Source organism: Bubalus bubalis, chromosome 9 (assembly GCF_019923935.1).
Source record: "Bubalus bubalis isolate 160015118507 breed Murrah chromosome 9, NDDB_SH_1, whole genome shotgun sequence".
Taxonomy (NCBI): Eukaryota; Metazoa; Chordata; class Mammalia; order Artiodactyla; family Bovidae; genus Bubalus; species Bubalus bubalis.
Window position 1 is genome coordinate 96,168,419 of NC_059165.1, and position 21,853 is coordinate 96,190,271.

At 50.0% G+C, this 21,853-nt stretch overlaps 1 protein-coding gene across 3 annotated transcripts; it reads left to right on the forward strand.

The window, feature by feature from the left end:
- Positions 1 to 2,899: 2,899 nt before the first annotated feature.
- KEAP1 (kelch like ECH associated protein 1) lies at positions 2,900 to 11,597 on the forward strand. Of its 3 annotated transcripts, XM_025293529.2 has the most exons (7): positions 3,434 to 3,739; positions 5,417 to 6,102; positions 7,929 to 8,614; positions 10,101 to 10,306; positions 10,533 to 10,709; positions 10,841 to 11,044; positions 11,418 to 11,597. In XM_025293529.2, exons 2-6 carry the CDS (start codon positions 5,464 to 5,466, stop codon positions 11,005 to 11,007), a joined length of 1,875 nt encoding a protein of 624 aa, XP_025149314.1. In that variant the 5' UTR covers positions 3,434 to 3,739; positions 5,417 to 5,463; the 3' UTR covers positions 11,008 to 11,044; positions 11,418 to 11,597. The 3 variants fall into 3 exon arrangements, with proteins under 3 accessions (XP_006068413.2, XP_025149314.1, XP_006068412.2); XM_006068351.4 differs by lacking the exon at positions 3,434 to 3,739 and adding an exon at positions 2,900 to 3,330 and having other exon boundaries at positions 10,841 to 11,597; XM_006068350.3 differs by having other exon boundaries at positions 3,436 to 3,739; positions 10,841 to 11,597.
- Positions 11,598 to 21,853: the final 10,256 nt, after the last annotated feature.

Below are 21,853 nucleotides of genomic sequence, written 5' to 3' on the forward strand. Positions count from 1 at the left end.
ACATTTTCAAGAGGTCTGTTAAGCCCAGACCGACACTCCTTTGTTCAAGGGTCTGCATTTTTGGCCAGGGGCGATATTAGGGCCACGGCTGTGCCCATGAAAGGTTCCAGGCGTCCTGACCACAGTTCCCAGCTGTCTCGGGCTCCCAGCTGTCCCCAGGCACATTCCTAACCTCAGTGTGGAGAGGCAGGCTGGAGAGGGGCAGGGTGGGTTTGGGGAAAGGGCCTGGGGCTTCGAGTTCAGATTGTGGCACACCATTTGCCGGGACAGGCGGTGTGTAGGGGTGCGGGTGAGGGGCACTGACCAGCCAGGGGAACTGAGTTCCCGTGGACCACGCTCACAGCATCCCTGCATGCTGTAAGCACTGGGAAAGCCAACCTATTTCCTGGAACACAAACACTCAAGCCTGGGGTCACATGCCAGTGCACTTTGAGAACTGATTCTAATTTCCTACCTGGTTCCAGTATCCCCAGGCTCCTGTAATCTTCCAGAGCAACCTGAGCCACCCCACCCTATTGCTCAGTTGTTTGATGATGGTGTGATAGCAGAAGAGTTATTTACTTGTTCACATTCTATAAAATTCAAAAAGCACCAGTTCCCACTCCTGGATATATACACTTGGGAAACTTGCAGAGCCATTCTGTGGGTAAATGAGCTGAAATGGAAATACATCTTCTCTCTTTTTACACAACTTTAGCATTGCTCTCCACCTTGCTTTGATCGTTTAATAGTATCATCTTGGAAATTGTTGCATGTCTAGATTTTGTACTGTGTTAATTGGACCAGCCTAAGTGCCTTAACAGAGAAGGCAACGGCAGCCCACTCCAGTACTCTTGCCTGGAAAATCCCATGGACGGAGGAGCCTGGTAGGCTGCAGTCCATGGGGTCAGGGTGAATTGGACACGACTGAGCGACTTCACTTTCACTTTTCACTTTCATGCATTGGAGAAGGAAATGGCAACCCACTCCAGTGTTCTTGCCTGGAGAATCCCAGGGACGGGGGAGCCTGGTGGGCTGCCGTCTATGGGGTCGCACAGAGTCAGACACGACTGAAGCGACTTAGCAGCCGCAGCAGCGGGTGCCTTAAACGACCAAAGTTTATTTCTCATAGGGCCGGAAGTCCAAGATCAAGGTGTCAGCATGGTAAGCTTCTGGTGAGAACTCTCTTCGTAGCTTATAGACAGCTGCCTTCTGGCTGTGTCCTCACATGGTGGAGAAAGAGATCTAAGTTCTCTGGTGTTTCTTCTGATAAAGGCACTAATGCCATCATGAGGGTCCCACCCTCATGACCTCATCTAAATCTACCTCCCCAAGCCCCCATCTCCAAACAACATCACTTATTTTTATATGTGGGCTCAGTCACTCAGTTGTGTCTGACTCTTGGACCCCATGGACTATAGCCTACCAGGCTCCTCTGTCCATGGGATTTTCCCAGGAAGAATACTGGAATGGGTTGCCATTTCTTCTTTCAGGAGATTTTCCTGACCCAGGGATCAAACCCTAGTCTCCTGCATTGGTAGGCAGATTCTTTACCACTGTGCCACCTTGGAAGCCCAAATACCATCATCTTGTTATGTTAGGGCTTCAATAAATGCTGGTGGGGAGGGGGCACAGACCATAACACTTTTTTATGTCACTTTATTTTTTAATTGAATAATTGCTTTACAGAGCATTTTTTTCACATTTAAAAATATTGAGGTAAAACGTTCACATAGCTAATGGGTTCTTTTTACTGGCTGCATAGTATTTCACAGCATAGATTACACCAGGGCCCTAGGGATGCACACATGTTAAATCCAACACTTGGCATTTAAACACAGTGTTGCAATAAACATCTGTGTACATACACCCTCCTAAACGTGTGCAAGGGTACCTTGGATAAATTACTGCACATGTCACTGCTGGGTCTCAGGGCTTGTAGATGTTAATTTTGAGCTATACCAGAGGTTTCCTTTGGCATGTGGAGAAGGGTGTGGGTTTGCTCACAGCCTCAGCCACTCCCCATACAGTATTTGGCGATTATGCTATGGCGCCACCTCTGGAGCCACTCAAACCACAGCTTCACCACCAGCATGGGAGGAGAAGCAAGGAACCCCACCCCAGCCTACTCCTGCATGGGATTAATCCCAAACCCAGAGCAGGGAGGCAGAATCTTCCAAATTCACCCCGGGGGCAGGCAGAATCCTTTCTTAGACCAGTATCTGTTCAGTCTAGCGTTTCATACAGATGGACTCTTAAAAGAAAGAAAAGAAAAGGAAAAAAACCCACATACATTTAAAAGTTAACTTTATATAACAAAGAGCATAAATGGAAAATCAGTATCACTTTCCATGGAAAATAACAATCATTCATATTTATTGAGCGCTAGCATTGTCAATTAGTTCTCCCAATAATCTACCAGGTAGGTGCCTGTATTATTAACATCTATTGCTACGTGGTGCCCAACTCTTTGAGACCCCAGGGACTGTAGCCCACTAGGCTCCTCTGTCCATGAGATTTCCCAGGCAATAATACTGGAGTGGGTTGCGATTTCCTTCTCCAGGGGATCTCTTCGACCCAAGGATCGATCCTGTGTCCCCTGCATTGCAGAAGGATTCTTGACCGTTGATCCACCACGGAAGCCCTATTAACATTTTACGAGGAAGGAAATTGAAGCATGGAGCAGTTAAATTATGGGTCCAGCCTCGCAGAGCTAGAGAGTGGCACAGCTGGAGTTCGAATTCCCAACTGCGAGCTCCTCGTGCCTCCAGATTGGAGATAAAAAGTAAAAACAATGAAAACCCCAGTAGGTAGGTAGACAGCTCTGCCTGGATCCTTCTGCCACCTGAACGTGCGGAGTTAAAAGAAGAGCAGGTCGTGGGAAGCAGACTCGCGCGAAACCCAGTGGATGGAAGGGACTGCGAAGGGGTGGGGGGACCGGCTTGGTGGGCTTAGCCATGCGCCCTTGCCCGCCGCCCTATTCCTCGCCCATGGGCGCCGGGCACCTGTGGGAAGGGCGGGGAATCACGACTTCTTCCCCGCCGCGCCCTCTCCGCTCTCTCCCCGCCTCCTTCTCGGGCGTCCCGAGGCTAACCCCCAACTCGACGGCCGCGACCCCGTAGGCCCCGCCGACCCGGAGCCCAGTCACAACCCCCTCCCCCGCCGCCCCGGACATTGGAAGCGCTCGCAGGTCTTCAATAGCGAAAGTTAGGCGGGAGCCGCCCCCGAGCCAGGCCACGGCCCCTCGGGCTTCCCGGAAGCTCGGAGCGCGGGTGGCACCAACGTGCCCGGAGCCACCGCCGCGCCCCCTGGCATCACCACCCCGTGGTGAGAGTATCGGAGGCTACGCAGGTGAACGCGCAGGCGGCGGCGGGGAGGGCTATCCGGTGATCCAGGGTGCAGGGAAGCGCTGAGCCTCGAACCCGGGGCTTTGATTCTAGGCGGCTCCGACCACGCGGGCCGGGTGCGCCCAGGGCTGGGTCCTTGGCCCCGCCGCGATTACCGGCACTGCGGACGCCGCTCTGGGGCTGCGCAACTGGGCAACAGCGAGCGTGGGCGGGGAAGGCTGGGGGGAGCGGCCCGCTGCCGTCTCCGCCGCCCGAGGCCCGGGGCCGCGGGGACTTTTATTCTGACACGGCCGGCTCCCGGCTCTGCTTAGTCATGGTGACCTGCGCGCGTTCCGCGCCTCCCCCCTGCGAGCTGCGATGGAGGCGCCCGGGCCTGGGCGACGGAGGCGGAGCCCGAGCGCGGCCATGGCGGGGTGAGTGAAGCGGCCCGCGCTCGGGCTGAGGGCACCGAGGGTCTAGAGTGCTCTGCGACCGTGTCCGGGGGCCGGAGCACTGGGCGATGCGGGGCCCGGTCGCCTCGGGGTTTCCCGCGGCTCCGCGGAGGGCCAGGAGGGCGCGGCTGGAGTCCGGACCTTTTGTTGGACGGCGCGACCGACGGGTGATTCCTGGGGCGAGAGGCCCAGGAAGCGTCGCTCGGACGGAAGCCCGGGGATCCCGGGGCGTTTGTGGCGGGGGGACCTTGGTCTGCGCCCCGGGGCTTGCGATGGAAAGGCCGCGGCGGGGTCACTTCCTCCCTTCTCTAGGCCTTGGCTGCGCCGGCGGGACATGCGCAGTGCCCCCCCCCCTTACCGCTTCTTGGCGGGGGGGGGGGGGCGGGGGGGGGGAGAAGTGTCCAGTGCCCAGGGGGCACCATTGACCGTTTGGCTAAAGACTAAGAGACAGGCCCGGGCCTCGGCTGGGGAGAGGAGGCCAAGCAGTGTCCAGGGCACGGTGGAAGAGGAGGGTGCTCTGGCAGGCACAGTGGAGTGGGCAGTCAGCCAGCCACAGCTTACTGACCCCTGCATAGTGCCAAGCCCCAGGCGGACTGCAGGGAAGGCACAGGAGAGGGTGGGCAGGACCCTGACCTACACAGGGCTACCTGCCCTCTGAATCCTGGGGCTCAGGGCCAGAGAGACCCTTCATCCATCAGCAAGCAAGCAAAGGAGCTAATTTCCATTCCTGACAAGTGGTGTGATGGAAATAAAACAGAGAGGAGGTGACTCTGAGTGGAGCACAGGGAACAATAAGATGAAGAACCTCTTGTAGATACCCTGCCTTCTCTTTGCTTGACTTTTTCAAACCCAGCTCACGCCCTGACCCTCTAGACTCCACAGGGTTCACAGACACCCTCACTTCACTAGTCTTTCTCTCTCATCACACTCTTCCCTGATTCTCCAGGTCAGCTCTCATTCTGCCTTTGAGTCTTTGCACTCACTGTTCCCTCTGCCTGGAAAGCTAACAACCACCCACCCACCCCCCTACCCACCCCCTTCATAAGTTCATCCTTCTAGTCTCAGCTCCAAGACAGGCCAGGACTACCTGATTTTAAATAACCACCTGCACAGGCACCCTGTCACAATGGTGTTGTCATTTTCTTCATGACCCCAAAGTCTTGCTTATTTCACTTATAGTCCTTTCCTCCCTGGTGTTGGCTCCAGGGGAGCTCATTGCATGTCTGTCTGGCTCCCTGCTGTGTCTCTGGTGCCTAGAACAGTGCCTGGACATGCCCGAGAAATGTTGATGGGGTGAATGAAGGAATGAGTTGGACATGCTGTGAGAAGGGGTGGGCCCCAGAGAGCTGGAACAGAATGGGCAAAGGGAACAGGTGGACGGGAGCTGACTATGAAGGGCTTTGCAGGCCATTGAAGAGTTTGGTTTTACTCTTCATGCCACAGAGAGTGATGGGGGGATTCTGAGCAGGGGAGGGGCACCATGTGACCTACGATTTAAGGTGGGCCCTTGGACTGGTGGGGCCATGGGTCAGTTAGGGAGCACAAATGAACACTGCTTTACCCGGGCTTGGAAGGAAAACTGGTCTCAGAGTCACTTTATCTTAGAAAAGAAGGCCTAGCCCCCAGCCCTGTGCCCAGCCCTGTGCTCTCCCCCTCCAGGCCCCTGAGTGCCAGTGGTGGTGTTGTCCCTTGTCACCTGGAACCCCATGCAGCCGGAACCCAGGCCTAGCGGGGCCGGGGCCCATACCCAATTCCTGCCCCTGAGATCACAGCGCCCCGAGGGGGCAGGGGACGCGGTGATGTACGCCTCCACCGAGTGCAAGGCCGAGGTGACGCCCTCCCAGCATGGCAACCGCACCTTCAGCTACACCCTGGAGGACCACACGAAGCAGGCCTTTGGCATCATGAACGAACTGCGGCTCAGCCAGCAGCTATGCGACGTGACGCTGCAGGTCAAGTACCAGGACGCGCCTGCCGCCCAGTTCATGGCCCACAAGGTGGTGCTGGCCTCGTCCAGCCCCGTCTTCAAGGCCATGTTCACCAACGGGCTGCGGGAGCAGGGCATGGAGGTGGTGTCCATTGAGGGCATCCACCCAAAGGTCATGGAGCGGCTCATTGAGTTCGCCTACACTGCATCCATTTCCATGGGGGAGAAGTGTGTGCTCCATGTCATGAACGGCGCTGTCATGTACCAGATCGACAGCGTGGTCCGCGCCTGCAGCGACTTCCTGGTGCAGCAGCTGGATCCCAGCAACGCCATTGGCATCGCCAACTTTGCCGAGCAGATCGGCTGTACGGAGCTGCACCAGCGTGCCCGGGAATACATCTACATGCACTTTGGGGAGGTGAGTGAGGGGTGGGGACGTGGCACCAGGGCTTCAGAGCAGCCTTGGGAGGACCGGGAAACAGACAGGTGGGTCCTCACCGTCTCCCTTTGAGAGGTGAAGGGTCAAGGCAAGGAGATGGAGAAAAATAGGGTTGAGCTCCCAGTCTACATATCTGTGACAAATCTGGGAAACAGCTGAAGAAAGTGAGACCTTCATGGGTCTCTGGGCTCCCTTGGGTCAAAGGTGGGGACAGAGGGCAGTGACTATGGCAGCAGTTCCACCCTAGGCTGCCCTGAGCAGGGCCTGACGTTCCAGGCAGTCAGTAAATATTTATTGAACACCCGTGACATGCTGTCAACTGCCAGTGTTTTCTTTAGTCCACAGAGTATTGTGCTCACACTAATCTTTGTTTCATTTTCATTTTTAAGTGGAGGAAGTTGTGAGTAGAGAAAATGAGTGCTTGTTGAATACTTGGTGTGGGCCAGCCTCTGTTCTAAGTGATTTCCAGCCTTTAAATCTCTGAGTCTTCCCAGCTATCCTAGGAGGTATGCTTTGGAGTGCCTTCCTGGAATTTTTTTTTTTGCCACATCACACAGCTTGCAGGATCTTAGTTCCCCGACCAGGGATCGAACCCTGGCCCTGGCAGTGAAAGCCCTGAGTCCCAACCACTGGAACACCAGGGAACTCCCACTTCCTGGAAATTTTTAAAATCATCCTCCTGTGGCTGGGACCAACTAGGTGGACACTACCCTTGGTCTCCATGCCTCTCATTCTCTACCATCCTGGGGGTTGACCAGATCCCCCAAGAAGCTCTGACGTTAGTCTTAGGACTTATGGCTTCCAGGATGGTGGCCCAAGAGTAGGGTTGTCCCGCTGACCTGCACAACACTGGTGTCAGGGGGTTGCCTCGGCTTGGGGTAACAGGAAGCTGGAATCCCACTAATGTAGGGTGACTGAAATTATTTATATAGACCAGTGCCAGACAAGAAATATTTACCTTAGCAATAACCCTGCTATGAGTTAGCAACTAATATAGTCCCCCTTTTATAGAGGAAGAAAACCAAGGCACAGAGTGTTTTGGGTTTCTGCCCAAGGTGGTACAATTAGAAGGTAGTGGGCCAGCACTGCATCTCAGGCTGCTTTCTTCAAGCCTGAATTTTTTTTTCTTTCTAACATATTCTGTTGCTATTTCCTTTGAAGTCAGTCTGCTCTTTTGAAAAAAATAATTTCATTAAAAAAAGAAAAGGGTAACATTCTTACAGTTCAGATACAAAATGATACAAAATCTAAGAGGCGATGTTGTGTTTTTTTCCCATTTATGTACTTACCTGCTATATGCCTGGCATGTAGTGTTAACTCACTGAATTCTCACTGAGAGTTTAATACTATTCAAATGCCTGTTTCTTTTCTTCTTTAAATTTTTGTTTATTTATGGCTGTGCTGGGTCTTCGTTGCTGCTCACAGGCTTTCCTTAGTTGCAGTGAGCAGGGCCTCTTCTCTGATTGTGCTGTGCAGGCTCCTCAGTGCAGTGGCTTCTCTTGTGGAGCACGGGCTCTAGAGCAAGAGCTCAAGATTATGGCACATGGGCTTAGTTGCCCCAAGGCATGTGGTATCTTCCGAGTCTAGGGATCAAACCTGTGTCCCCTGCATTGGCAGGTGGATTCTTAATCACTGGACCACCGGGGAAGTCCCTCGAATGCCTATTTCACACCTGAGGAAGCTGAGATTAGCAGAGGCAGATTGAGTGTCTTGTCCAAGGTCCTAGCAGGGGCTTGGCGAGGGGCTGGGGAGTGGGAGTGGAGAGAGACCTGTAAGTCAGCCCATGACACTGTCGCCCTCTGCAGGTGGCCAAGCAAGAGGAGTTCTTCAACCTGTCCCACTGCCAGCTGGCGACCCTCATCAGCCGGGATGACCTGAATGTGCGTTGCGAGTCCGAGGTCTTCCACGCCTGCATCAACTGGGTCAAGTATGACTGCGAGCAGCGGCGCTTCTACGTGCAGGCGCTGCTGCGGGCTGTGCGCTGCCACTCGCTCACGCCCCACTTCCTGCAGATGCAGCTGCAGAAGTGTGAGATCCTGCAGTCGGACTCCCGCTGCAAGGACTACCTGGTGAAGATCTTCCAGGAGCTCACCCTGCACAAGCCCACGCAGGTGATGCCCTGCCGGGCACCCAAGGTGGGCCGCCTCATCTACACGGCCGGTGGCTACTTCCGCCAGTCGCTCAGCTACCTGGAGGCCTACAACCCCAGCGATGGCACCTGGCTCCGGCTGGCGGACCTGCAGGTGCCCCGGAGCGGCCTGGCAGGCTGTGTGGTGGGTGGGCTGCTGTACGCCGTGGGCGGCCGCAACAACTCGCCTGATGGTAACACCGACTCCAGCGCCCTGGACTGCTACAACCCCATGACCAACCAGTGGTCGCCCTGCGCCTCCATGAGCGTACCCCGCAACCGAATTGGGGTGGGCGTCATTGACGGGCATATCTATGCCGTTGGCGGCTCCCATGGCTGTATCCACCACAACAGTGTGGAGAGGTGAGTGGTGCAGGAGGCGTGGGATCCGGGGCTTCTGCCGCTAACACGTTCCCCGCCATTGGGATCTGAGGGTTCCTCCTGTCTTTCTTTTAAGATACTTGTTTATTTGTTTTTGTCTGTGCTGGGTCTTCGTTGGGGCACGCAGGCTTTCGCCAGTTGCTGCGAGCCGGGGCTACTTTTCGTTGTGGTGCACGGGCTTCTTATGGCAGTGGCTTCTCTCGTTGTGGAGCACAAGCTCTAAGCCCACCAGCTTCGGTAGTTGCAGCATGCGGGCTCAGCAGTTGTGGCACAGGCTTAGTTGCTCCATGGCACATGAATCTTCCTGATTGAAGACACAGGGCTCAAACCCATGTCCCCTGCCTTGGTAGGTGGATTCTTATCCACTGCACCTCCAGGGTCGTCTTCCCTCAATTGTTGAGTGCTTTTCTCTGTGCCTTGCCTTCAGGGAGTGGAAGCCTCAAGGTGAAGCTAAACTCCTGGGGGATGTATGGTCATGACCCTGGATGATGTGTCTTGGCCTGGGAACTGTTTACAGGGCCATCACATACCCATACAATGACTATTAGCAGATTTGGAAAAAGTTCCATCAGTTTGAAACTGTCAGAATGTTAATATGCTAATTTATCTGCCATCTATCCACAAATGGTTGTAAGAAACACACATATGAGGTCCGTAAACATGGAAGGTGCCCCCTTAGACGTGGTGCCCTGTGCAGTACACAGTCTGTGTACAGTACAGCTGTGCATGGTGACCCTTTGTTTGCGTGCGTGCTCACTCTGTGTGTCTGACTCTGTGACCCCGTGGACTATATAGCCCGCCAGGCTCCTCTGTCCATGGGATTTCCTGGGCAAGAATACTGGAGTGGGTTGCCATTTCCTCCTCCAGGGGATCTTCCTGAGCCAGGAACTGAACTGGTGTCTCCTGTGTCTCCTGCATTCATATAACACTTAGCTTAGGCGGTGGTCTGATGGAGCCATTTGAGTCCAGCAGAGGTGCAGGCGACCTTGACCAGATGGGGGCCGTGACCCTCAGTTTCCTTGTCTAGAAAACAGACCTACTGATAACTTGCATTGTAGGGAATTCTTGTGAGAATTGAAGAGTTCAAGTAAGGGGCTTCCCAGGTATTGCAGTGGTAAAGAATCCACCTGCCAATGCAGGAGACATGGGTTCTATCCCTGGTCCAGGAAGATCCCACGTACCTCAGAGCAACTATAAGCCAGTGCCCACAACTATTCAGCCAGGCTGTAGGAGCCCTGGAGCAGAAACTACTGAAGCCCACCTGCTCCACATCTAGAGAAGCTGCTGCAGTGAGAAGCCTGTGCACCGCAACTAGAGAAAAGCCTGTGCAGCCAGGAAGGCCCAGCATAGCCAAATAAAATTTTTTTTTTAATTAAAAAGAAAAAAACCAACACAGTGGAGTATCAGTGGGGGTCAGTGTCTCAGGTCGGCTGGGGCTGCTGTTGTCATTGCTACTCTGTTGTGGCAGGTATGAGCCGGAGGGGGACGAGTGGCACTTGGTGGCCCCGATGCTGACACGAAGGATCGGGGTGGGAGTGGCTGTCCTCAACCGTCTGCTCTACGCGGTTGGGGGCTTCGACGGGACAAACCGCCTCAACTCAGCCGAGTGTTACTACCCAGAGAGAAACGAGTGGCGGATGATCACACCCATGAACACCATCCGAAGCGGAGCAGGTGGGAGGGGGCTGCGGAGAGGGGAGCAAGGAGGAGCACCCTCCCCACCCTGGGAGTGATGCTCATAGAGCTCCTTGCTCTTGGCTTTGTCTCTACAGGGCCCCTCAGGAGAGGGGAGGAAGGAAGACGGGTGACGGGAGAGGGGAGGGTGTCCCCCCAAGAAGGTGATGGCTGGGTCCCCCAAGGCCAGGCCCTGGAGTCACCCTCTCTGTGTCGTCTGGTTTAGGAGTCTGCGTCCTGCACAACTGTATCTATGCTGCGGGGGGCTACGATGGTCAGGACCAGCTCAACAGCGTAGAGCGCTATGACGTGGAGACAGAAACGTGGACGTTCGTAGCCCCCATGAAGCATCGGCGAAGCGCCCTGGGAATTACCGTTCACCAGGGAAGGATCTACGTTCTTGGTGAGGCCTGGGCGGAGAAGCCCACCTAGCCCCTTTCAGTAGGAGGGTTTCACATGCTTCCTTCCTTCCTACCCCCACAACCCCCACCCCCTTGGAGTAGTGACCGACCATCCCTCCTGCCCTCCCTGCAGGGGGCTACGACGGTCACACATTCTTGGACAGCGTGGAGTGCTATGACCCAGACACGGACACCTGGAGCGAGGTGACCCGAATGACCTCTGGCCGGAGTGGGGTGGGCGTGGCTGTCACCATGGAACCCTGCCGGAAGCAGATTGACCAGCAGAACTGTACCTGTTGAGCCGCTTCTGTTTCCTGAGCGGAAAAAAAAAAAAAAGGTCCGATCCAGAGTATTGTTGTTTCTGTACAAAAAAAAAAGCCAGGGACAAATGAAGAGGCTCCACAGCGCAATTTGTGGCCTCCAGAATGGGAGGCTGGGACACCACGGTGTTCCAATCACGACGTGAAAGAAAAGAAGGCTAGAGTGGGAACTCGTGAGCCTGCCAGAGCAGTCCCAGGAATGTCCAACGAGAGCCTGCCCAGGAGGTGGGCGCGGGAAGGACGGGCTCCCCAGAGAGAGGCCCCCCATACCCGCTACCCCAAGACTAGGCCTGGCTCCCCCACCAGCAGCCGCCACCTCCCTGTGGGATGAAAGCAGGTGCCGGGGACAGGCTGGTTTTCATCCCCTGCGTCTTTGTGATTATTTCCTAGAGGCCTGGGAAGAAGCCCACTGAGGCCTTGGGGGAAGAGGCCCCTCCAGAGGTGTGGACCCCAGGGATGGGCCTGTACATAGAAACCACTGGATCTTGCTGCCCGGACAGTCATTTTGTTGATAAATAGCCCTGTAACTTTCAGATGAAAATAAAGAACAAACTAACTAGTGTCTTCCAACCGGGCTCTCAGCCAGAGATCTCAAACCTGTGGGGACAGAAAGGACTCTTCTCCTGACATGCACTCAAGTCTTTTGATTTAAGGCTTAGATTCGAAACCAGTTTGTTATCTCGGCCCCGCTGAATTTTGATATGTAGGGCATCTTTCTCCCCATGAGCAAGCCACACAGGGCTCACTTTGTCTGTCACTTTCAACTGCTTTGCAGATAATGACCCAACTCCTTGACACCTCTCCTAGGGCTCCCCAAGATTAATTGCACACATGCGCAGTTTATATTTTCACAGTATATATTATATTATTATATTTTCAGTTTATATTAAGGCAGAAGATCCCCAACATGGGCTTCTCGGATGGCTCTGTGGTAAAGAAGCTGCCTGCCATGCAGGAGACTTGGGTTCCATCCCTGGGTTGGGAAGATCCCCTGGAGAAGGAAATGGCAACCCACTGCAGTATTCTTGCCTGGAAAATTCCATGGACAGAGAAGCCTGGCAGGCTACAGTCCATGGAGTCGCAATTGAGTGTCCAAACAATAACAATAACTATCCCCAACATGCCTTCCAATTCAGTGAAAGTCCATCAGGTCATATTTATGCACTTCAGTAACACAGACCGAGGCTTTTGTTTTATTTAGGTGCCTGGGTATTCAAAAGACAAAGGGGTTCTTAGGAGTTTTCTTAGGCAAAGGGCTCAATAGCTTGGCTCCTTCTGAACAGCCTGTGTGACGGAATTATGTGGCCTGGATCTTTTCTTCTGCCTGTCAACTCTATTCGTGCTGGGGGAGTGGAGAAAAGAATGGTCTCAACTGTTGGGGATTTCACAGATTCTTCCAAACAGCTTAGTGAGGGAACATTTGATTCTTTCCCTGCCAGCGAAAACATCCTACCTCCCATCTCTGTGGCTTCACTCAGGCCACCCAAAGGCGGTCTTAGTTGTCTCTAGTTGCCCACTTCTCTGGTCCTTGTCCTAAGATTTTTATGGAACAAGAAAATAAATCTGGGAATTCCCTGGCAGTCCAGTGGTTAAGGACTCAGCGCTTTCACTGCTGGGGCCCAGCCTCCATCCCTGGTCCAGGAACTAAGAGTCTGCAAGCCATGTGGTGAGGCCAAAAAAAAAAAAAAAATGTTGGTTGCATTGATTGGATGGGGAAAACTAGAAATTGGAAACACATCTAGATAGTCTTAGCATTTGCAATGTATTTCTACACGTTATTTGATCCTCAATGGTGCTATGAGCTAAGAAGGGCAAGCCTGAGTTCTTTTTTGAAAACCTTTATGCATTTGGCCATGTCGGATCTTGGTTGTGGAAGATCTTTGATCTTTGTTGAGGCGTGTGGGATGTTTTAGTTGTGGCATGTGAACTCTTAATTGTGGCATGTGGGATTTAGATCCCTGACCAGGGATCCAACCTGGGGTCCCCCGCATTAGGAGCATGGAGTCTTAGACACTGGACCACCAGGGAAGTCCCCGAACTCTACAGATGAGAAGAAGAGGTTCAGAGAAGTGACCTGCCCAAGTGGTGGGGTGCAGACTTGACCTGTATGGTACCCCAAAGCAGTCCCTCTCAGCCACAACTTGCTCCACCTGTGTGTTTGTCCAAGGGGATGTTACAGAAGTCCCATGGCAGCCCTTCCCTGGAGGTCCAGTGGTTAAGACTCACTCTGCACTTCCACTGCAGGGGACACAGGTTCAAGGTTCAATCTCTAGTCGGGGAACTAATATCCCACATGCTATGCAACTCGGCCAAAATAAGTAAGCAAATAAATGCACACGTGTGCTTAGTCATGGCTGACTCTTTGCGACCTTATGGTGGCATATGTGGCCCACCAGGCTCTCTTGTCCATGGGATTTTGCAGACAAGACTACTAGAGTGGGTTGCCATTTTCTTCTCCAGGGTATCTTCCTGACCCAGGGATTGAACCCACGTCTTCTGTGTCTCCTGTATTGCAGGCAGATTCTTTACTGCTTGAGCCATCAGGGAAGCCCAAGTAAACAAGTAGATATGTAAGTAGGTCCTGCGGGATCAGTGTGCATAGCCAGAAACAACGATCTAATCTAGAATAGGGATTTACATGTAATGTGGTTGCCAGAAGCCCCACAACCTACCCCAGAGTGCTGTTTCCTTTCAAATACATTAGAGCCGTGGTCTTGATGTCAAGTCAACCTGATTCAGTAAGGCAGTTTGGGTGCAGTTTAGAAGTCAGGTAAACAGTTTCCTATCTGAAAAAAACAGTACCTGGACACCTACTTGGCGTTAGACCCTATGTGAGCTGCTAGACCAACAAAGGTGAGTATTTTTTAAAAATATAATTGGAGAATAATTGCTTTACACTGTTGTGTTGGCATCTGCCATACAACAACATGAATCAGGCAGCCATAAGTACACAAGTCCCCTCCTTGAACCTCTCCCCCACCCCACTTTAGGTTGTCACACAGTACCGCTTTGAGCACCCTGAATTATACAGCAACTTTTCCCATTAGCTTTACCTGTTTTATATATGGTAGTGTGTATGTTTTAATGCTATTCTCTCAATTCATCCCACCCTCTCCTTCCCCTGCTGGCCAAAGTCTCTTCTCTACGTCTGCATCTCTATTCCTGCTCCGCAAATGGTTTCATCAGTACCATTGTTCTAGATGCCATATGCATGTGTTAATATATGACGGTTGTTTTTCTGATGTAGCTTCACTTTGTATAACATGCTTTAGGTTCATCCACCTCACTAGAACTGACTCAAATGTGTTCCTTTTCATGGCTGAGTAATATTCTATTGTGTATGTGTACCAAAACTTTTTTACCCGTTGCTCTGTTGATGGACACGTAGATTGCCTCCGCGTCCTGGCTACTGTCAACAGTGCTGCAGTGAACACTGCGATGCGTGTGTTTTTCACTTACGGTTTTCTCAAGGTACATGCCCAGCAGTGAGATTGTTGGGTCATATGGTGGTTTTATTCCTAGTTTTTAAAGGAATCTCCATACTGTTCTCGATAGTGGCTCTATCAATTCGCATTCCCACCAACAGTGCAAGAGGGTTCCCTTTTCTCCACGCTGTCTCCAGCATTCATTATTTGTAGGTTTTTTGATGATGGCCATTCTGATCGGTGTGAGGTGATACTTCCGAAGGTGAGTATTTATGTTCACTTTCTATCTCTGCAAAAAACAACTTAATTTTATACCTTACTCTGCCAGGCATTGGTACTGACAGTGAACAAGCCCCAGAAGACCCCTGCCCTCATGGAAATTACAGCCTAGTGGGCGAGTAGGGTGACCAACTTATCCTAGTTTGCCTGGGACTTTTCCAGTTTGAATGCTGAAAGGCTGGCATCCCGGGAACAATTTAGTCCCAGTAAACCAGGTTCATTGGTTACTCTCCAGGTAAACCAGATGCTGAAGCAATATTAACAACTGTGTTGAGTGACAGACATGATTAAATTTGCATTTGATAGCTCTGGAAGCTAAGTGGAAATAGCTGGGGATAGAGGTACACTGGGAAAGGTTAAACAGCTGGCACAGTAGCCAGATGACAGGCTGGTGTTGTGGATCAGGCAGGTGGCTACAGGAATAAAGTAGAGTCTACAGGTGAATAGACTGCTTAGATAGGATGGATGAATAATCAGGAATGCTCCTGGGTGGTTTTGAAGCTTAAGAAGCCAAGGGGAGGGGTCCTTGGAGGAATCTGCTGTTACAGAAGGAAGTGACGATGGTTCGGAGAGTGTTAGGTTTGTGGCCTCAAGATACGATTGTTTTTGGAAAGTACTCAATCAGATTTTTCAAACCCTCAATCTTTGATGCTTCCAGCAAATAGCTCTTGAATGGCTGCTCTGTGCTAGACATGAAGTATTTAGACACAAAGAGGACCAAGCATGACACTGGCCCGTTTTCATAGAGCTAATAAAATAATCCAACTTTCCTGGTGGCTCAGCAGTAAAGAATCCTCCTGCCATGCAGGAGACTCGGGTTTGATCTCTGGGTCAGGAAGATCCCCTGGAGAAGCAAATGCAACCCACTCCAGTATTCTTGCCTGGGAAATCCCATGGACAGAGAAGCCTGGTGGGCTACAGTCCATGGGGTCGTAAAAGAGTCGGATGAGACTTAGTTACTAAACAACAATAAAATAATCACATTGAGTATACGTAATTAATTTCTTAGGTAAGCTTTCTGAAGGACTGGAGCTCAACCTAGGTCAGATGCCTTGAGAAAGCATTCTTGAAGTGGTTTTTTTCACAGAAATTCAGAGTGTAAATTAGGTGAGGGAAAAGAGGGGTAAGATTCTGGACAGAGGAACCATCTGTCCTGTGGCACTGAAAAGCAAGTCTAGGTGATGCTCTGAGAGGGAGGAGGAACAGGGTGTCAGAAGAGGCTTAACAGAGGTGAGGGAGGCAGACCATGCAAGCCCAGTGCACCACATAATTTTCATTTATTAAATACCTAAATACTGCCTTTGAAAAAAAGTTAAAACATTACAGGGCTTCCCTGGTGACTCATTGGTTAAGAATCCACCTGTCAATGCAGGAGACAAGGGTTCGATCCTTGATCTGGGAAAATCTCGCATGCCATGGAGCAACTAAGCCGGTGTACCACAACTATTGAGCCTGTGCTCCAGAGCCCAGGGACCACAACTCCTGAGCCCAGGTGCCACAACTACTGAAGCTGTGTGCCCTAGAGCTGGTGCTGTGCAACAACAGAAGCCACTGCAATGAGAAGCCTGAGCACCGCAACTACAGAAAAGCCTGCATGGCCACGAAGACCCAGCACAGCCCCAAATAAATACTTTTTTAAAAAGGTAAAACATTACAGGTAGAGCTTAAGTCTTACTCCCTCTCCATCCCAGCCCCTCTAAATCTTTTAAAAAAAATTAACAGTCTTCAGCATTGTATGTTTTATGTAGTTCCTTACAAAAATGGCATAATGTTGCCTGTATTGCTCCGCAATACAGAGTATTGCTTTTCCTCTCTCAGTAAGCTCTGTGGTGTCATGTTCCTTTTACCAGCTACCGGATATTCTGTTTTAACTTTCACTATTGACAGATGTTTAGGTTGTTTCTAGTTTCTCAGAATTACAGATAAGGCAGCAACACCCTCTCTTAATCATGACTCCTTTCTCCAGATGGGTGCTAGGAGGTGGAACTTACTAGGTCATGGAGTAAGCAGTTTTCCTAGATGCTGGCAGATGACCCTCCAAAGTCCTTTTTATTCCTGCTATTTCTGCAAGTTCTTTTTTAAACTTAATTTTAAGTTTTACATATTTTTTAAAAATTGAGGTATATTTGATTTATAACATCATGTTAATTTCAGAGTGCAGCACAGTGATTCATAGAAGCTCTTTGTAAATCTACACACAGAGGCTTTCCTGGTGGTCCAGTGGTTAAGAATCTGCTTTGTAATGCAGGTGACACCAGTCGGATCCCTGATCTGGGAAGAGCCCACATGCCATGGAGCAGCTAAGCCGGTGTGCCACAAGTGTTGAGCCTGTGCTCTGAAGCCCGGGAGCCACAACCACCGAGCCCATGTGCCACAAGCACTGAAGCCTGTACACCCTAGAGCCTGTGCTCTGCGACAAGAGAGGCCACTGCAATGAGAAGCCCACGCAGTGAAACTAGCGTAGCCCCTGCTCGCTGCAACTAGAGAAAGGCCACCCACAGCAGAGAAAAACTAGCAGAGCCAAAAATAAAAATTAATTAAAAAAAATCTACACACAATCGAATGTATCACTCTTTTTCTTGATGCTTCTTCTTTTTGTGGCATAAAAGTGTTCATTTTTATCTTGACCTTTTCTGCAGCTTCCTACTCACTTGTTAATTTATTGTCTCCTGCCCATAAATTCATTGCTTCTGCCTAAGTTAACCAAAGTTAGTTTTCTGTTGGTTCTGTTAGAACCAAGAATCCTGACTAATAGAGATAAGAAGAAATTTTGAAAAATATATCTTAAAATCTAAGCTTGATTTATGCACTGCTTTTCTGTTTGTTTTTAAAAAAACACATTGGTCTGTTTGGGTTTTAGTGGCTGCACATGGGATCTTTAGTTGCAGGGCAGGGACTCTCTAGTCGTGGCATGTGGGTTCTGGAGTGCTCGGGCTTCATAGCTGCAGCAATAAGGCTTGGTTGCTCATTGGTATGTGGGATCTTAGTTCCTGACCAGGGATTGAACCCTAACCCCCTGCATTACACAGGGGATTCTTAACCGCTGGACCACCGGGGAAATCCCAGTTAAGACGTTCTGTGCACTGTTGATGAGTAAGGGTAATAGTGTGCATTGTTGTCTTATTTCTGACTATAATGTTACTGTTTCTAATGTTCCACCATTCAATCTGATTTTCTGTAATCCATGCTTTAAGTTTTGCCGGAAACTTTTAAAGTTCAGGAAGCTCCCCCTTGTTTTGTGCGTGCTAAGTCGCTTTGGTCATGTCTGACTCTTCAGTCCTATGGATTGTAGCCTTCCAGGCTCTTCTGTCCATGGGATTCTCCAGGCAAGAATACTGGAGTGGGTTGCCATGCCCTCCTCCAGGGGATCATCCCGACCCAGGGATCGAACCTGCGTCTCCTACATCTCCTGCATTGGCAGGCGGGCTGTTGACCACTAGTGCCACCTGGGAGGCCCCCATATCTAGTTTTTTTAAAAAAAATCATAAATAGGTGTTGGATTTTCTAGACATCTCTCAATTAGTAGTTGGATTCCAAGAAACTACATTTCTAACAAGTTCTTAGTTGATGCTAATGTGGCTTGTGCAGGAACCATATTTGGAGACACTGGTATAGAACAAGAACAATGGGTTAAAGGCAAATTCTGAGAAATGACATTTAAGGAGTAGAGGGAAGTAAGAGAAGTCCTGATAGAAACTCAACAGCAGCATAAAATTATGAGAAAAATCAAGAGAAGTCCAGTGTCACAGAAGCCAAGTGGTGAAAAATTTGAGCACAAAAGTTTAAAAGAATCACACTATTGAATACAAAGAGGCTTCCCTGGTAAAGAATCAGCCTGCAGTGTGGGAGACCTGGGTTGGATCCCTGGGTGGGGAAGATCCCCCAGAGGAGGACATGGCAACCCACTGCAGTATTCTTGCCTGGAGAATCCCACGGACAGAGGAGCCTGGCGGGTTGTTACAGTCCACAGGGTCACAAAGAGTCGAACACGACTGAGCGACTAAGCACAGTGCAGCACATTGCATACAAACAGTTGGACTTCCTTTATGGTCCAGTGGTTAAGAATCCACCTGCCAGTACAGGGGACACAAGTGGGTTCGATCTCTGGTCCGGGAAGATTCCACATGCTTTGGAGCAACTAAGCCAGTGCATCACAACTACATCCCATGCCTAGAGCGTGTGCTTGGCAACGAGAGGTCACTGCAGTGAGATCCCTACGCAATGCGACTGGAGAATAGCCCCTGCTTGCCACAACTGGAGAAAGCCCACGCACAGCAATGAAGACCCAGTGCAGCCAAAAATAAATAAATAAAATCTTTTTAAAAAAATCAATACAAAGAGGTTCAAATGCTCACTGGATTTGGCATTCGGACAGTAACTTTACTAAGAGCCTTTTTGGTAGAATTGTGAGGGTTAAGCAATAAATTTCGTAAACATTTACTGAGTGCCACCTGAGAAATCCCATGGACAGAGGAGCCTAGTGGGCTACAGTCCAGGGGGGTCACAAAAGAGTTGGACATGACTGAGAATGTACAGCAGAGAAAGAAAAATTAGAATAGACACTGTTGCCAAGGAGACAACACTGAACCAGTGAAGGATGCTGAAAAAAGGAACATGTCTTTTGAGACATTTGGGTGAGAAGAGGCCAAAAAAAAATAGGTATGCCTGAGTACGCATGACAGCTAGAAAGGAACGAAGGTTTCAGGGAGGGCTTGAGGTTTTGTTTTAAGATTCAGAAAACAGAGTGTATTTATAACTGAGGGGAAGTCCCAGGACAGAAAGAGAAAATGAAGATGATGGTGAAAGACAGAATGCACTCATAATGATGACAAGCAAGTAACTTCCCACTCTTAATTAACTGGGCAATGTCAAAGATACCATTCGGCTCCCTGAAGGCCACTATAGTGCTGGATGCTAAAGTATCTTGCTTTGTGCAGTACAATGTGCTTTCAGTTCAAAGACTAATCTTCTCCTTTGGGAGTGTATTCTGGTGTTTGGGTTTTTGTTGTTGTTGTTGTTTTTTAATCAGGCAAAGGAGGGATTTATAACTTGCCACAAGGAAGAATATTAGGGATTCTGGTTTTAAAATATAAATGTTAGGGACTTGCCTAGTGGTCTAGTGATTAAGAATCTACCTGCCAATGTAGGGGGCATGGGTTCAATTCCTGGTCTGGGAACTAAGATCCCACATGCTGCAGAGCAACTAAACCCATGGGCCACAACTACTGAGCCTGCGTGCTGCAATTCCTGAAGCCTGTGAGCCCTAGAGTCTGTGATCCCTAACAGGAGAAGCCACCGAAATGAGAAGCTCTTGCACCACAGCTAGAGAGTGGCTCCCGCTTGGTGCAACTAGAGAAAACCCCCATGCAGCAACCAAGACCCAGCACATCCAAAAATAAAATAAAATAAAAATGTTAGTGGGAATATATAGTATTGCAGAAAATAGACTTTAAGAAAAAAGAATAGAGAAAAGAGGCTAGGTTTAAGACCCATAAATGTCACTTACAAGGTGCTAATCCTCTTTGGGCCTTGTCTTCCTCCTCTGTAAGATGGGAAAGGTAACAGAATTTAGTACCTGGAACAGTGCAAGTGTTAGTCGCTCAGTGGAGTCTGACTGGGTGACCCCAAGGACTGTAGGCTCCTCTGTCCATTGAATGCTCCAGGCAAGAATACTGGAGTGGGTTGCCATTTCTTCCTCCAGGGGGATCTTCTCGACTCAGGGATCAAACCTAGATCTCCTGCAGGCAGATTCTTTACCGACTGAACCACCAGGGAAGCACACAGTAAGAAAACAATAAATATCAGTTCAGTTCAGTTCAGTTGCTCAGTCAAGTCTGACTGTGACCCCGTGGACTGCAGCATGCCAGGCTTCCCTGTCCATCACCAACTCCCAGAGCCAACTCAAACTCATGTTGATTGAGTCAGTGATGCCCTCCAACCATCTCATCCTCTGTCATCCCCTTCTCCTCCCGCCTTCAGTCTTTCCCAGCATCAGGGTCTTTTCCAATGAGTCAGTTCTTGGCATCAGGTGGCCAAAGTACTGGAGTTTCAGTTTCAGCTTCAGCCTCAGTCCTTCCAATGAATCATTCAGGACTGGTTTCCTTTAGGATTGACTGGTTGGATCTCCTTGCAGTCCAAGGGACTCTCAAGAGTTTTCTCCAACACCACAGTTCAAAAGCATCAATTCTTCGGCACTCAGCTTTCTTTATAGTCCAACTCTCACATCCATACATGACTACTGGAAAAACCATAGCTTTAACTAGACGGACCTTTGTTGGCAAAGTAATGTCTCTGCTTTTTAATATGCTGTCTAGGTTGGTCATAGCTTTTCTTCCAAGGAGCAAGCATCTTTTAATTTCATGGCTGCAGTCACCACCTGCAGTGATTTGAAAGCCCAGAAAAATAAAGTCTGTCACTGTTTCCATTGTTTCCCCATCTATTTGCCATGAAGTGATGGGACCAGATGCCATAATCTTAGTTTTCTGAATGTTGAGTTTAAAGCCAACTTTTTCACTCTCTTCTTTCACTTTCACCAAGAGGCTCTTTAGTTCTTCACTTTCTGCCATAAGGGTGGTGTCATCTGCATATCTGAGGTTATTGATATTTCTCCCGGCAATATATAACAATAAATAGAATTGTATTGAATAGGAACGAGGTGAGTACTAGACACCTGAAATGCTAACATTAACCTGAGTTATTGGAAAAGACCCTGACTCTGGGAAAGACTGAAAGCAAAAGAAGGGCATAACAGAGGCTGAGATGGCTGGATGGCATCACTGACTTGATGGATGTGAGTTTGAACAAGCTCTGGAAGTTGGTGATGGACAGGGAAGCCTGGTGTGCTGCAGTCCATGGGATCGCAAAGAGACACGACTGAGCAACTGAATTGAACTGAAAGTTAGATTGCAGAGGTGGGAGAAAGGTTCAAGAGGGAAGGGACATATATTTACCTATGACTGATTCATGTTGATGTATGGCAGAAACCAACACAATGTCATTAAACAATTATTCTCCAATTTAAAACAAATACTTTTTTCAAAAGAATGATAATGATAACATGTAATGACCTCAGTGCATTATACCTGCATTACTTAAAAGTCCTCACTGGCTCTCATAACCTGT